This window comes from Thamnophis elegans, chromosome 8 (genome assembly GCF_009769535.1).
Source record: "Thamnophis elegans isolate rThaEle1 chromosome 8, rThaEle1.pri, whole genome shotgun sequence".
Taxonomy (NCBI): domain Eukaryota; kingdom Metazoa; phylum Chordata; class Lepidosauria; order Squamata; family Colubridae; genus Thamnophis; species Thamnophis elegans.
The window spans coordinates 28,458,005-28,472,088 of record NC_045548.1 but is presented as its reverse complement, the minus strand read 5'-3'; the positions used below and the strand labels follow the sequence as shown (position 1 = coordinate 28,472,088).

General features: G+C 37.2%; 1 protein-coding gene across 1 annotated transcript in view; it reads right to left on the bottom strand.

Annotated features, from left to right (window-relative positions):
- The window catches only part of YES1 (YES proto-oncogene 1, Src family tyrosine kinase), a 59,720-nt gene that overhangs the window by 22,540 nt on the left and 23,096 nt on the right, over positions 1-14,084 (bottom strand). The window contains 3 exon segments of the mRNA XM_032222674.1: positions 310-408; positions 3,718-3,817; positions 10,373-10,645. Coding sequence (XP_032078565.1) covers positions 310-408; positions 3,718-3,817; positions 10,373-10,637 — 464 coding nt within the window. The 5' untranslated portion in view covers positions 10,638-10,645.

Sequence of the window (14,084 nt, the reverse complement as noted above, 5' to 3'; positions counted from 1 at the left end):
TTTAATGTTGTATGTCTGGGTCTTTCTTTGCTTTTCTTTTTCGTACGCAGTTTTTTTGTTATTGTTATTGTTGGGTGTATGTTTTTAACACATGTGAATTGATTTATTAATTTTAAAAATAATCTAAACGTACATTTTAAGAAAGTCAGTCTATATAAAATATAAGATATTAATTTTGTTTATTCATGTAAGTGCTGTAATCGAAGACCTCTTGCATTTAATAATTCTTTTGAATAGAGTTATTAAATTATACTGAATGCCACTGAATAATTAGAGATAAAAATGATTATAGACATTATAAAGTCTTACTCTTCTGCTTGAATGGAATCTGCCGGAGCCACATAATTGCTAGGAATGTAGCCACTCTTTCCTGTTGCAATAGATCTTGCTTCCCACCAGTCTCCTTCCCTAAGGGGAAGGAAGGACAGGAAAAAATGTAATTACAACTGAATAAATATGAACAACAATAATAAAATTATTTTCAATTATGAAATACTGTGAACTGATACATCACCACCATCATCTTAACTTAAGATGTCTGTTTATATCAGTGGTAATCAACCTGGTCCATACCGCGCACTAGTGGGCGTTCCAGCTTTCATGGTGGGTGGTATGGGTTTTGTCCAATACTGAAGCACTTTTATTTTTTTAATTTAATTGACTTTTTAAAAAAAATTCATAGCATTATTTAAAAATTTTCATTAGGTTTTCAGAAAATCACCATTACTATGGAACCGGTGGGTGATTAGAAAATTTTACTACTAACAGAGATACAAAAGTGCGTGGTAGGTATAAAAAGGTTGATTACCCCTGGTTTACATCTATGAAATAGCACATCAGTTAGACCTTAATAGAATTGTTCATTGTCCTATGTAGGGAAATACCATACAATAGGAAAAATCAGGGGTGGGCTGCTACGGGAGAACCTGTAGCTAATGTTATGGCTGGTTTGGAGAATCTCCAAATCCCACCCCTGGCTGGCTCCTCCCATCCTGTGCCTCTCCTCCCAGGAGTCTCCACGTGGTCCATTTTGGATGCGAGGTAAGTGCACGGCCTGTGCGGAAGCTGGGGTGTATGTGAAAACGGGCCTCCCAGAAGTTCTGGAAGGCTGCAAATGGACCCATTTCTGGCCTCTGGAGTGCTTCTGGAGCCCAGGGTATGAAGTCTTCGCTTTCCCAGAGACTCGAGGAAAGCCTCTGAAGCCTGGGGAAGGCAAAAAATCCCCCCCCCCCGCTGTGGTGCAGGAGGATGAATAGGCCACCCCCACCATTGACATGCCCACCGAGCACCCAGGCAAAGAACCAGTTGCTGAAATTTTTGAAGCCCACCTCTGGGAAGAACGGTTTGTTTTCTTTCTCTAGTAAACATGTGATAAATAAAAAACAGAATAACAGAGTTGGAAGAGACCTCAGAGATCTTGCTCAAGCAAATGGTTTTCCAATCTCTTCTTTAAAACTCCAGTGTTGGAGCACCCACAACTTCTGGAGAGAAATTTCCCCTTAGTTCTAGGTTGCGTCTCTCCTTCATTAGTTTCCACCCATTGATTCTTGTCCTGTCCTCAGGTGCCTTGGAGAATAGATTGATCTTTGTGGCAACCACTGAAATATCAGAATACTGCTAATTTGTCATGCCTCGTCCTTCTTTTCATTAAACTAGACATAACCCAATTCCTGCAACCATTCTTCATGTGTTTTAATCTCCAGTCCCCTAATCATCTTTGTTGCTCTCCTCTGCCCTCTTTCTAGAGTTTCAACATCTTTTTCAAATCATGGTGACCAAAATAAACAGATGGATTTAAAAAAAATCTCAAAACTTCTAATCTGTCTCAAATATTATTATTGTCAACAAAAATGGGCATTTTACAGAAGAATAACTGAAAAAACAAAATTCTCTTAATGAGACAAAAAACGATCATATTCAGAGAATATGATTTTAATATACTAGAATCTCTCTGCTACTAAAATTTTTATTAATTAATTAAATATACTTTTGAAAGTGCCTTACTGAAAATTGCCATATAAAAGGAACATTAAGGTCTATTATTTTGTGTGCTTGTTTCATCCTAATGCAGTGCATGCAATTAAAGTCTTGCTTTCTGTGTCTCTCCTTTGTGCAGGTTATTGGAACAAGGTGGTGAGGTGGTGGTGCAGAAGACCAGCAAGGCAGTAATCTTCCCTTTGTAAGTAGCTGTCTTTATTGTTTTGTGTGCTGGTTTCATCCCAATGCAATGCATGCAATGAAAGAGTTCATTCTGTGTCTCTTCTTTGTGCAGCCCATTCGTTGGAGTCAGTGATACTGAAGACTGGCAAGAACAGTCATCTTTTTTCTGTAAGTAGCTCTTTCATTGTTTTTGTACTTATTTTAATCTTACTGTAGTTCATCCATTGGGGCAAATAATTCAGTGACATCGTCTTGGCCACGCCCACCCAGTCACATGATTGTCAAGCCACTCCAACCCAGTCACATGGCCGGCAAGCCACTCCTACCCAGTCACATGGCCATCAAGCTCCCACAAAGCAGGCCACACCCACAGAGTAGGTTCCAAAAAATTTTGAAACCCACCACTGATGTACAGGTAGCCTTGACTTATAATTATTTGTTTAGTTAGAAGTTACAACAGCACTGAGAAAAGGGGCTTATGATCATTTTTCACACTTATGATCGTTGCAGTACCCCTAGGGTAATGTCATCAGAATTTTGACACTTGACAACTGCCATGTATTTATTATGGTTGAAATGTCCTGGGGTCATGTGACCACCTTTTTGAGACCTTCTGACAAGTAAAGCAATGGGGAAACCAATTTCACTTAACAACTGTGTTACTACCTTAACAACTGCAGCTATTCCCTTAACAACTGTGGCAAGAAAGGTGGGCCAAAACCCACTTAACAACTGTTAATTTAGGGCTCAACTGTGGTCACATGTTGAGATCTATCTGTATGTACCTATCTTAGAAATAAAGATAAAAGCAATATTATATTAAAGGCATGTAGTGTAATCCAATTTACCTTTATAACTTCCAGAATGATCTGTTCTGTAGAAAGCAAAGAAGTAAAGAAGATGACTTTGATAGAGATATGCAAACTCTTTTGCCAAAAGAGTAAAACATTTTTAAAGGTCACAATGTCAAGATAGCAGCTCATATAGACACTTCCCTAATTCACTGAGTTATAAGAAGATAGAGGAGATACAACACAATCAGACTTGTAAGATTGATATTAGCCATACTAGGTATATGAGATCAAAAAAATTAACTCCACTAGAGTTTTATTGAGATTGGCTAGAATAATAGAACCTTGCAAGTCCGATTATGTTGTATCTCCTCCTTCTCCTTATAAGATCATTTTTCTTACTCTCTTATTCTCTGAAGGCTTTTCCCTATCAGCAACAATACTATTAGCATATCTGGAGGAATGTGAATGGGTATGTAATTAATAGCAATAGCACTTAAGACTTATATACCACTTCACAGTGCTGTAAAAGCCCTCTCCAAGCGGTTTATAGAGTCAGCATATTATCCCCATCAATCTGGGTCCTCATTTTATCTGTCTCGGAAGAATGGAAGGCTGAGTCAACCTTGAGCCTGGTGAGATTTGAACTGCCAAACTGCTGGCAGCTGGCAATCAACAGAAGTAGCCTGCAGTATTGCATTCTAACCACTAAGCCACCATGCCTCTTATTAAGCAATTAAGTCCACAAGTTGGCAACAATACTTACGTATTATTGATTATCTGAAAGCGTTCGCCTTTCTTGAATGAAAGATCATCTCTAGTTCTTGCTTCATAATCGTACAAGGCCACAAAAACAGTAACACCCCCTAGGAAAACCCAAAAATATGGCATTAATACTTTTTCCTATATAAGGGAAATAGATACAAATCAGATTAAACATGTACTATACAAAAGCATTTCACTAATTTTATTTTGAAGAAAATAGATAAATATTCTTATTAAAAAATGAGAAATGTTTATAGCTTTAAAATAAAAACATCCCCTGAACTTATTCATTGATTTCATAATGAGCTAGTCTGCAGCCACATTCGAGGCAATCTATACATTTGATTAAATATATTAATATTATTAAGAAAAATCTATTTAACATTTTCATGGTTAAAACAACTTCAAACTAGAAAAGTTGCTTTTCATGTTAAAGTTATGACACTACCTGTAGTTTTGTAGAACACATACGAATAGGATATTCGGATGTGTTCATATGCTTATCATAGGCGTTCCCAACTCCTATACATCAACCAGAAAGGTATGTAGCAGGGTTTTTTTTTCAAATTTGGTAATTTTAAGATATGAAGATTTCAATTTCCAAAATTCTTCAGCCAGTATTCTGAGAAATGAAATCTACACATCTAAAAATTGCCAAAGTCTGAAAAACACTGGTCTAAAGTGAAGGTATATTAGTTATTAAACATAGCTACAATCCTCAATGGGATTGCAAATTCTAATTCAATACTAATGCATAAAGTGGCCATCAAATTCTGCAAATCTTTCTTGTTCTGGTTAAGAATGGAGAATCAAAGCCAGTACAAAATCCATTGTTTCTTTTTATCTCCATGTGCACCTTTCATTACTTTTTCCATAAATGTTAATATTTGCATAATGGATTCTTTTTTAAATACAGTTGACAGTTGCTCAGATTATTTTATGTCTAAAAATCCAATAAACAAATCTCTATTAAAAATGTGTAAGGTTTCCAGAATTAGCATTTATATTCAAACACTAAAATTCTTTCAAGCATTTGGGAGAAAACAGCAACATAAACTTGCACAAATATATCTTTGATATATTCTGGTTTTTGCCAATAGAGGCTCTGGAGAATGGTGAACTACCGGAAGCATTTGAAATGTATGTAGGGTCAACGGCACTATTTCTACTAACAAAACTTCTAGTAATAAATATTTCTGTTGCAACTATTTGTCATTTAGATTAGCGTGTGCGTAAGCATACACACACACCTCACATAAAAATATAAATAGGAATATTAACCCAACATAAAGGTACTGTGATATGATATGAACTTGATTCTAGGGCCAAAACAGAGTATTTTTTCCTACCTGAAGCTCCTACTGGATTTAACCTGATCATGGATTATTAACAGATTACTCTGTCAACTGAACTCATATAGTTTCATGAAGGAAACATTGTAAGAAACCACATAACTGAAAACTATGCAGACAATAAATAATTCCAGTATTATGTGCTTTTATTAATGTGCTAATGTATTACTATACTAGGCATATTAATATACATTACTGTTCATTAATTTCTCACACATATTTTACACTCTTAATTCTGTTAGCATTTTTCAAATTTAAGGAGGTCTACAAATGTTTAAATTAATGTATGAACTTGCATTTTACTGATTTATAAAGAATACCCAACATTTGTATTGTATAAACTCAATAACTTCAGTGTCCAGGGGAAGAATGGTGGATTGAGGATGTTTTTGCAAAAGTTGGACCGACAACACATCAAACAACAAGAAACCAGTAGACTGGTTTCATGAAATCTTTCTAGTTATGTACCGGCCGATAGCCCACATGTGCTGTTCCTTGCTAGGAGATCAAAGGACAATGGTCTCACAGGTGTGAGCATTGGAGATGGTGGGAATAGCCATTTTGCTTGCAACCATGTTCAGCATCTTTTAATGGACACTGTATTTGCTAGCCTCACTTTCTAGTCACTTTTGGAAATTGCTTATTAACGTTAGAGACTTTTGAAAAGTGACCTATGTATTTTTTCCTTAATAAATTTACAAAAAATGTTGGCTAAAGAAGAACTCTGTATGATGGGATAAAGAAGAAATTGTAGAGAAATCAAATCCCATGACAATTGTATGAATGAACTAAAGATTAAAATTGTTAAGAGTAAAATTAAGGAATCTAAGTTGGTTTACTTTATCAAGGTTAAAAAAGTCCCATTGTTATTTCTGGCAATCCTTTGTGGATTTCTGCTAACACCAGGACTGAAAAGATATTTTATGGATTTGTCTAGAGATAAAGGAAGGGATTTGGGAGGAAGAGATAATTATCCTGTTTTTATGAACCTAAGACCTCCCCAGATAATAAGCCCAATTGGACTTTTGAGCGCATCCGCTAAAATAAGCCCTCCCCCAAAATAAGCCCTTCCTGAAAATATTGCAACACAGCATCAGATATGAGGTGACCACACTCACTGCCTCCTGCACATCAAAAATATAAGACTTCCCTGAAAATAAGGCCAAGTACTTATTTCAGGGATCAAAAGAAAATAAGGCCCTGCCTTATTTTCGGGGAAACATGGTAGTTGTTGGCTTGGAGAGGATGAAGAATACAACATGTGTTTACACTTGTTGTGATGAAGATTGGAAATCATTTGAATTACTTTATAAGTAACTCAAAGCAGTGAACATACATAATACTCCTTCCTCCTCTTAATTTCACCACAGCAACAAAGCTGTGAGGTGAATTGGTTGAGTGTGTGTGACTGGCCCAAAGTAACTAAGCCTAATGCAGGACTAGAACTTAAAGTCACTTGGTTTCTAGGCCAGTATATTAACCTCTCCGCCACACTGGGTCTCAACGAGATGTACTGAAGAATTTGACATACTTTAGACAACATTAGTAAGGTGAAAGATTCTCAATACTTCCTCAGTAGTATGCTAAGTGCCACCTCACCTGAGAGGCCCATCATCTGGCACTATAATCAACAACCCTGTCCACCCTTGTGATTTACTTGGAAAAAATAAAAGGAATAGTTTACTGCTGCTTTCTCAATACAATATAAATTGATGTTTTGCTCTAGTCACTAAAATGATCATCTACCTCGGGCATCTTCCAGTACTGTATTAATAGCTGCTGTCCAATACACAGTATATTGCCCGCTTGCTTTAGTTGGTAGCTGGGATGATCTTCATGCCAAGGATGATCTTGCTAGGAGTATTTATGCTTGTTGTCTAGATCAGGGCATCCTTCATTCACCCCTCTCAGGAACTTTCCCATGGCCACAATGTACCAGCAAAGCAGCAAACCTGTGGGAGTATACTTCCACTAAGCCCCCTAACTGAAATGCTCACACATTTCCATCCCTAAGCCTGATGCAAAACTGGGTTCTGAATTATCAGAAATTCAATATACACTACAAACATTCCCATTTAGAATTTTTTTGGCTGAAATTAGACCAAGACATTCATATGGAAAGACTTAATTATCTAATTTGAATTTTACTTAAACCATTTTTAGTGGCTGGGTTTGTAAAGACCAAAACATTCACCATATGTATTTTTTCTCTAAACACTTACATCGATTATAGATGATCATTTTTGTAAACAGGCTTCTTATTATTGCTACCATAGTACAACTCCAAACCAGCTATCGTAAGGTAGGTGTGTGTGTGTGCGTGTGTGTGTGCATGTGTGTGTGTTAGTAGTAATAGTAGTGATGGTGGTGATATTGGGAAGTTTGCAGCAGCTTTTTGAAGCTTTGTAATTTAGTAATATGATTAATTAGAGGTGGATAGAGGTTTCTCAAATGAGAATGTAATTCCTTGAGCACAGATGGATATTCAGGTTTTACCAGAGGTGTCCATGAATTCAAGCCTGAAGTGGGCTAGAACACTGAGCTCCCTGCATTCTATTCCATGCTTGAGATTAGTTTACTGCATGCTGGAATGCTACCTTCATTATGACATAAATTATGATTATTAGGTGCCAAAATGTTTCAATTTCATATTCCCCCCTCAGTAACTAGCAGGTTTAAATCACATCTTTATTTTTTTTGTAGTCTAGAAGTAGTGAAGCCAATCAATATTCCTATATTTTTCAGAAAAAAACCCAAATGTTTTCTTACACACATTTGTATAAAATAAATTAGCAACAGACTAAATGAAAGAATGGAACTCAAAATAAGGAAATGTCAAGATTATTGTTCATATTTTAAAAACTTTCTATGATTTTAAGGTGATGAATTTCATCTTCTAAATTATTGAAAATTATGTTGTTGGGTTATAAAATACAAACATGACAAAATAAAATGATAAAATATCCTAAACTTTTATTTACAAAAAAAGACTTGAGGTATTTTAAAGGGATGAACACTTGTTTTTGACTTTTCCATCCAAATGGAAAAATAGTTAATTCCTGTAGCACTTTGTAAAAATACTGATTAAAAATGCAATACCTGCTGGATATAACAGTGAGTGATAGCAAAACCTGCAGCCTTTCATCACAATGCTTCTATGCCAAAGTTTTGTTGAGAAATTGCCACAACACGACATATTTATCCAATACTACCCTACCTTAACATTTAGTAGAGTGAATCATATTTTGAATTGTATAGGACACTGAGGTAACTGAGGTTCTTTAGATGGTCAGGTGACCTTGTTTTTTCCTTATGATTAAAGGAATCATTGGGTCCATCTTAGTGGGGATTTGTATTAATAGAATCTACACCCAGACAGGCATGATATTCACAGAGGGTACTGTTCTGCAAAACAATCTTTAAATTTGATGACTTTTCAAGTTTGCACCATTGGAAAACTTGTACATACATATATGAATTCATGGATGATCCTGAAGAATCTGTTGCATGTAAATCAGCATCAGTCCTACATAAAACCTGGGAAGTTGATAAATGTACTAAAGAGAAGTCAACCATTAGTAAAACTGCTGGGACTGTTGCACAGAATGTTGTTTTGTACAATTTTATTCGCCGTATTTTTCGGAGTATAAGACGCACCTTCTTACCCCAAAAAAGAGATGCGGGAGTTGCAGAGATCATGATGGTTGGAAAGGAGAGAGGTTTCGCTTTCAGGGCTCCCGCTCGGCTGGGCTCCCGGGAGGGCTTAGGAGGTGGCAGCAATGGGAACGATCTCCTTTTAATGAAAGCTTTTCTCAGAACGCTAGATTGAGAAGTTAAAAACCTGAAATGGGGTACAATCAAGCTTGATTCAAAGGTTTTGGCTCTGAGATCGATCCATCCAAAACGCTGGTACCACAATCTCTGCAGCGCCCACTTTACCTTCCCCTTCTCGGGCAGTTCCAGGCACCAGAGATCGCGGTAATAGCATTTCCAGGTGGCAGCGCACCGATCTCAGGAGCCAAAGCCTTTGAATCAAGCTTGATGTACCCCATTTCAGGTTTTTAACTTCCCAATCTAGCGTTCTGAGAAAAGCTTTCATAAAAAGGAGATCGTTCCTCTTCCCTTCCCTTCCTCCACTCCCCCAATCTCTCCGGATTCTCAGGAGCCAAACCTTTGAATCAAGCCTGATTGTACCCCATTTCAGGCTTTTAACTGCCCAATCTAGCATTCTCCACCCCCCATCCCAAATCTCTCCGGATCTGCTTATTGTTATTGCTGCTACTGCATCCAGCCACTGTATCTCTTTGCTGCATGACAGATCCCACGGATTGGGGTGGGGGTGGAGCTAGGGAAGGGAAACAATCTCATCTGAAGTCTTTTCTCAAGATGCTATATCTTCACTTTCTCTCCAGGAAAAGCTATTGGCATTGTTGGTATCTTGGCTAGAAGAAGTAGTGCAGGAAGGAAAGGAAACTTTGGAATGCAGAAGCACCAGGTCAGGAGTCTTCCTGCAGCCTGGGACCTGCTTTTGCCCCGAAACTAAGGAAGCAGGGTTGGCAAGAGGGCTGTGAACAAACCTGTTCAAGGAGGCAGCCTTGCCAGGTTGTTTTCTTTGGGCTTCCCTTTTGCCACTCAGGTGCCACCACAAGAAACCATTAATCTAAATTGAAGGGATCCCCACCCCTTCTTGCCCAATTGGCCGTTCCTGGTCGAACGCAGCGGTGGCCGTTCAGCAGCCCCCATGTGTCTTTCCTTTCTCACTGAAGAGAAGAAGCAAGCCAACTGCCACTCCTTGGGCCAAGTGGCTCCACATTCTCCGGTCAGAGGGAACAAAATAAAGCGCAGAGAGATATGTTTAGTCCTGCCCTGCCATGGGAGGGGTAGAGAAAAGTGGGTTTGAGATCGATAAAAGCCTTACTCTTTAGGAAGATCAAGCTTCCATGTGTCACGTTTTTGCCCCCCCCCAAAAAAAAACAGAGTGTTCTGGGGGTCGGGGAGTGCAAAACCTTCTTTTAAAAAATTTACCCCTTCAAAATCTTGGTGCGTCTTATACTCTGGCGCATCTTATACTCCAAAAATGTGGTAGGTATTTATTTTTTAAATCATCTTTTGCATATTGCTTAGAGCATAGGACACTCATACGGTCAAGCTTTTCTCTAGTACTGCTTTTGCAGTATCTTACAATATAATTTTTTAAAAACATATAACACATTTTAGACTAAATCATGTGCAATTCTATTACTGAAGGGTTGTGGTTGTTGTTGTTGTTTTGCTATCTGATGGTAATTTTAAGACCAGGCTTACCTGTTAGACCACTAGGATATTGACATGGCACTGGAGAAAATGAAGAAGATGCTCCTCCGAAAGGTGTCATACCAGATGACCCACCAAAAGGAGTCATGGAATGGCTATTAAAATTAATCGATGATCCTTTTACTACAGGTGACTGATTAGCTTGGGTTGAATCAGATCCATAATTGCTGACAGGGGAAGTAATTGTATCTGGAGTATTCTCAGTTCTATATTTCATGGTGGGACTTTTGTCTTCCTTGCTCTTAATGCACCCCATGGTCTTTTCTGTAGAGAAAACAATATTATTGCATGTGAATATTTCATTATTGTTTAAACTGTTCACTAAATATTTATAACAATTTGGAGATCTTTTTAGATTGAAACATATTTATTCTTTAAAACAAAAATTTTAAACATTGAATTAATATTCTATGGAATATTAGTTATATTCAATAGATTTTATAATCATGCTACTTTATTACAGCCAAAACTCAGAAACATAAATTATATTAAAGATATGTTACAAGGGTGCTTTTCAAAAGGCCACTGGTTTTTTTCCTTGAAAATATTTCATTTATCATCCAAGAAGCTTCTTCAGTTCTGACTAAATAGTGGGGAAGCTAAATATAATAAACTAAAACAAAACATGGATAACATCAAACTGCTCAGCGAATAAACTGAGCAATAACTTGCATTAACATGATGCTTAATTTCCATTGCTACTGTTCAGTATCTTAATACAATCCAGTTGTAGATGATTTGAAATACAAAAGAAGTTAATATAATTATTCCAGCATTATATAGGTATTATAGATACCAGTAAAATAACAGATGTTGGACTTTTCAATATCCCTGGTTCTGCTTGGGAAACATGTTTCTCGTTAAAAAAAATCTTAGAATAATTTCCCTGTTATACTGTTAAGGCCAGATATTATCCCAGCTCAGGAGAAATCTTTCTTTATCTTAAGAAAAATAAGTAAGGAGAAAAAAAATGGCTGTTGACCAAAAAACCTTTGCCATTCAAATTCTCAAGTCTTTATTTTCATATTATTTACACTTTGTAGAAATGTTACTTGGCATGGTTCTACCCTAATAATCAGTATATAAGTCCTGCTAATTAACCACGTTATTAGAGTTTGTTCTACATACACAGTAATATTATTTCAGATTGATGGAAAATCATCATCCATTAGTATTAGAAGTAAACCTGAGAGAAAGACCTGAAGCTTTAGTAAGTAGTTTAACATCAGCCTTCATGCCTTGCTTTCAATTTTAGGCATTTGTGTTTCTAATCAAAGAAGAGCATTAGCTGTTACTTTGAGTCTAATGAATAAAAACCTTAGAAATTTAGTCTGAAGTATTTCAAAAAAATTATTTCCAACATAGAGACCCACCTCAATTCTGCATAATAACTTGGGCCAAGGTTTCCCATTTGGAAAAAAAACCCCAACACCCAGCTGGTTCCTTTAATAATAATAAAAAATAATTCCTGTTGAAGATTTTGATACTAGTGCCCCCCCCTCCGGCCCCTCAGGACAGAAAATCACTTCCAAGAATGTAAACGTATGAACCTGTTTAATGGATTTCTCTCTATATTCCATCTTTGTATTTTGTCTTTGCTGGAAAATTTTATATTTTAATCCATTGAAATTGGAATAGTTTTGGTAATCTCTTTTTTTCTTTTTGCTCTCTAAAGCACAAAATGATATATGGTTTGATACTGCCACAGGCCAACTAGACCAATGCTGAAAATGACAGGCCTGAAGGTAATTAAGTTGAATCCAGGAACTGATTTGAATTATATGCTGAATTAGAATTATATAATTAAAAATTAAATTAGCATTTGTGAGTCAAGCTCTTCTAATGCAATAGTTTTCTTTCAATAGGGGAAACATTACATATATGAAAATTAAAAAAAAACAATTTGCAGGAGAACTCATAAAACATAAAAAGTAAAAGATTCCTATACGGTACCTTTGTGGATTATCACCAACATGTACACTGATATATAACCAATAGATAAATAGATCTATTAGATAAATTTTTAAGACACAAAATTTTAAAAAAGCACTGCATTTCAAATAAGATAACCTAGAAGAGTTATTTTTATCTAGCAGCTAGGAGACTGCCAAGGAGCTACATGAATTTTCCTCATTACTTTACACATTTACATCAGAAGTTAAATATTGTTAAGTTTCTTAGAAAGCAAAGAATACACATTTGAATTCTACCAAAGACTGAAAGTTTTTAGTAGAAGAAATATTGCATGCATACATACATACATACATACATACATACATACATACATACATACACACACACACACACACACACACACATCGTAGATTTTCACGGGTGTAGATATGCTGGTCTTGTTGTATTCGGGTCTTTTCCCATGTAAGATTGAGATTGTCTTGGCAATGTTTCAGCGAGGTCTCACTTGCCATCTTCAGGCTGGGTTTTGGGCTTAAAGCGTGGTCGAAGCTGCCATCTTTCTATAAATCTTGGTGGGGTGTGTGTGAAGTGCTGGCTTTGTAGCTGGGTAGATTTTGCATGGTATTTCATAGAATCCTTCAATCTGCCCAGCGACATACATTGGACAAACTAATGGGAGAATAAATGCACGCATCGCAGAACACAATAACACATTCAAAAAAGAATAAAAAACTTCCTCCATCTTCCAGCACCTTAAAGCAACAGGACATGAAATTGATTTTGAAATAACCAAATTAATCTCCAAAACTGAACACTTCAACAAGAGAATAATTATGGAAGCCATCGAAATAGAGAAACACCCCCACAACATGAATAAACGTGACAATACCTCACGGCTACCAGACATTTGGAAACTAGCCAGTCAACAAACGAGTCCCAGCCACAAAAACCGACACCGGACCCAGAACAACACAGGATGCAATCACCAATCACCCTCACCAGACTCAAACCCAAACCCATCCCATAGACCAAATGCAACCGCCATCCAGAAGCCAAACCGTGGCAGCATCACCAACTGCTGCTACCCCCTCTGACCGCCACACAAAGCAAACTGACACACGCCATGAATACATGGCCAGACCGCAAACTCGGAGCCAAACCAAAGCCTGAGATGTTACACCACAGCCATCTGCTCAGGGCATTACATCACAGAACTCAGGAGGTTACAACTCAAAGGCTCAGGATGTTACAACGTAGCCAACCCCCCAGAAGGTTGCAGCAAAGAACTCAGGATGTCATCACACAGCCATTACCCAGGTCATTACAACACAAAAGAACAATAGGCACATAGTCAGTACCTCAGCCACACAGGATGTTACGAAACAGCCGACTAATCTGCAAACATCAACTCTATCAACTAATCAAGATGTTACAACACAGCCAACCAATCCGCTTACAGCAACAGAGCAGCATTCCACACCCACCCACCAATATTTATAGAAAGATGACAGCTCCGATCACGCTTTGCTCGCACAAGCACATAGCCAAAGGCACCAGCCTGAAGATGGTGAGTGGGACCTTGTCGAAACTTCGCCAAGATCTCTCAATCTTACACGGGAAAAGACCAGAATACGCCAAGACGTGCATAGATGTATGTATGTATGTATGTATGTACGTACTGTATACATATATACAGGTACACACAGACGTGCAATTTGCATGATCATCAACTTATAAACTTATAAATTGTGACTGATAGCTAACGTAAGATTAAAACATTGAAAAAACC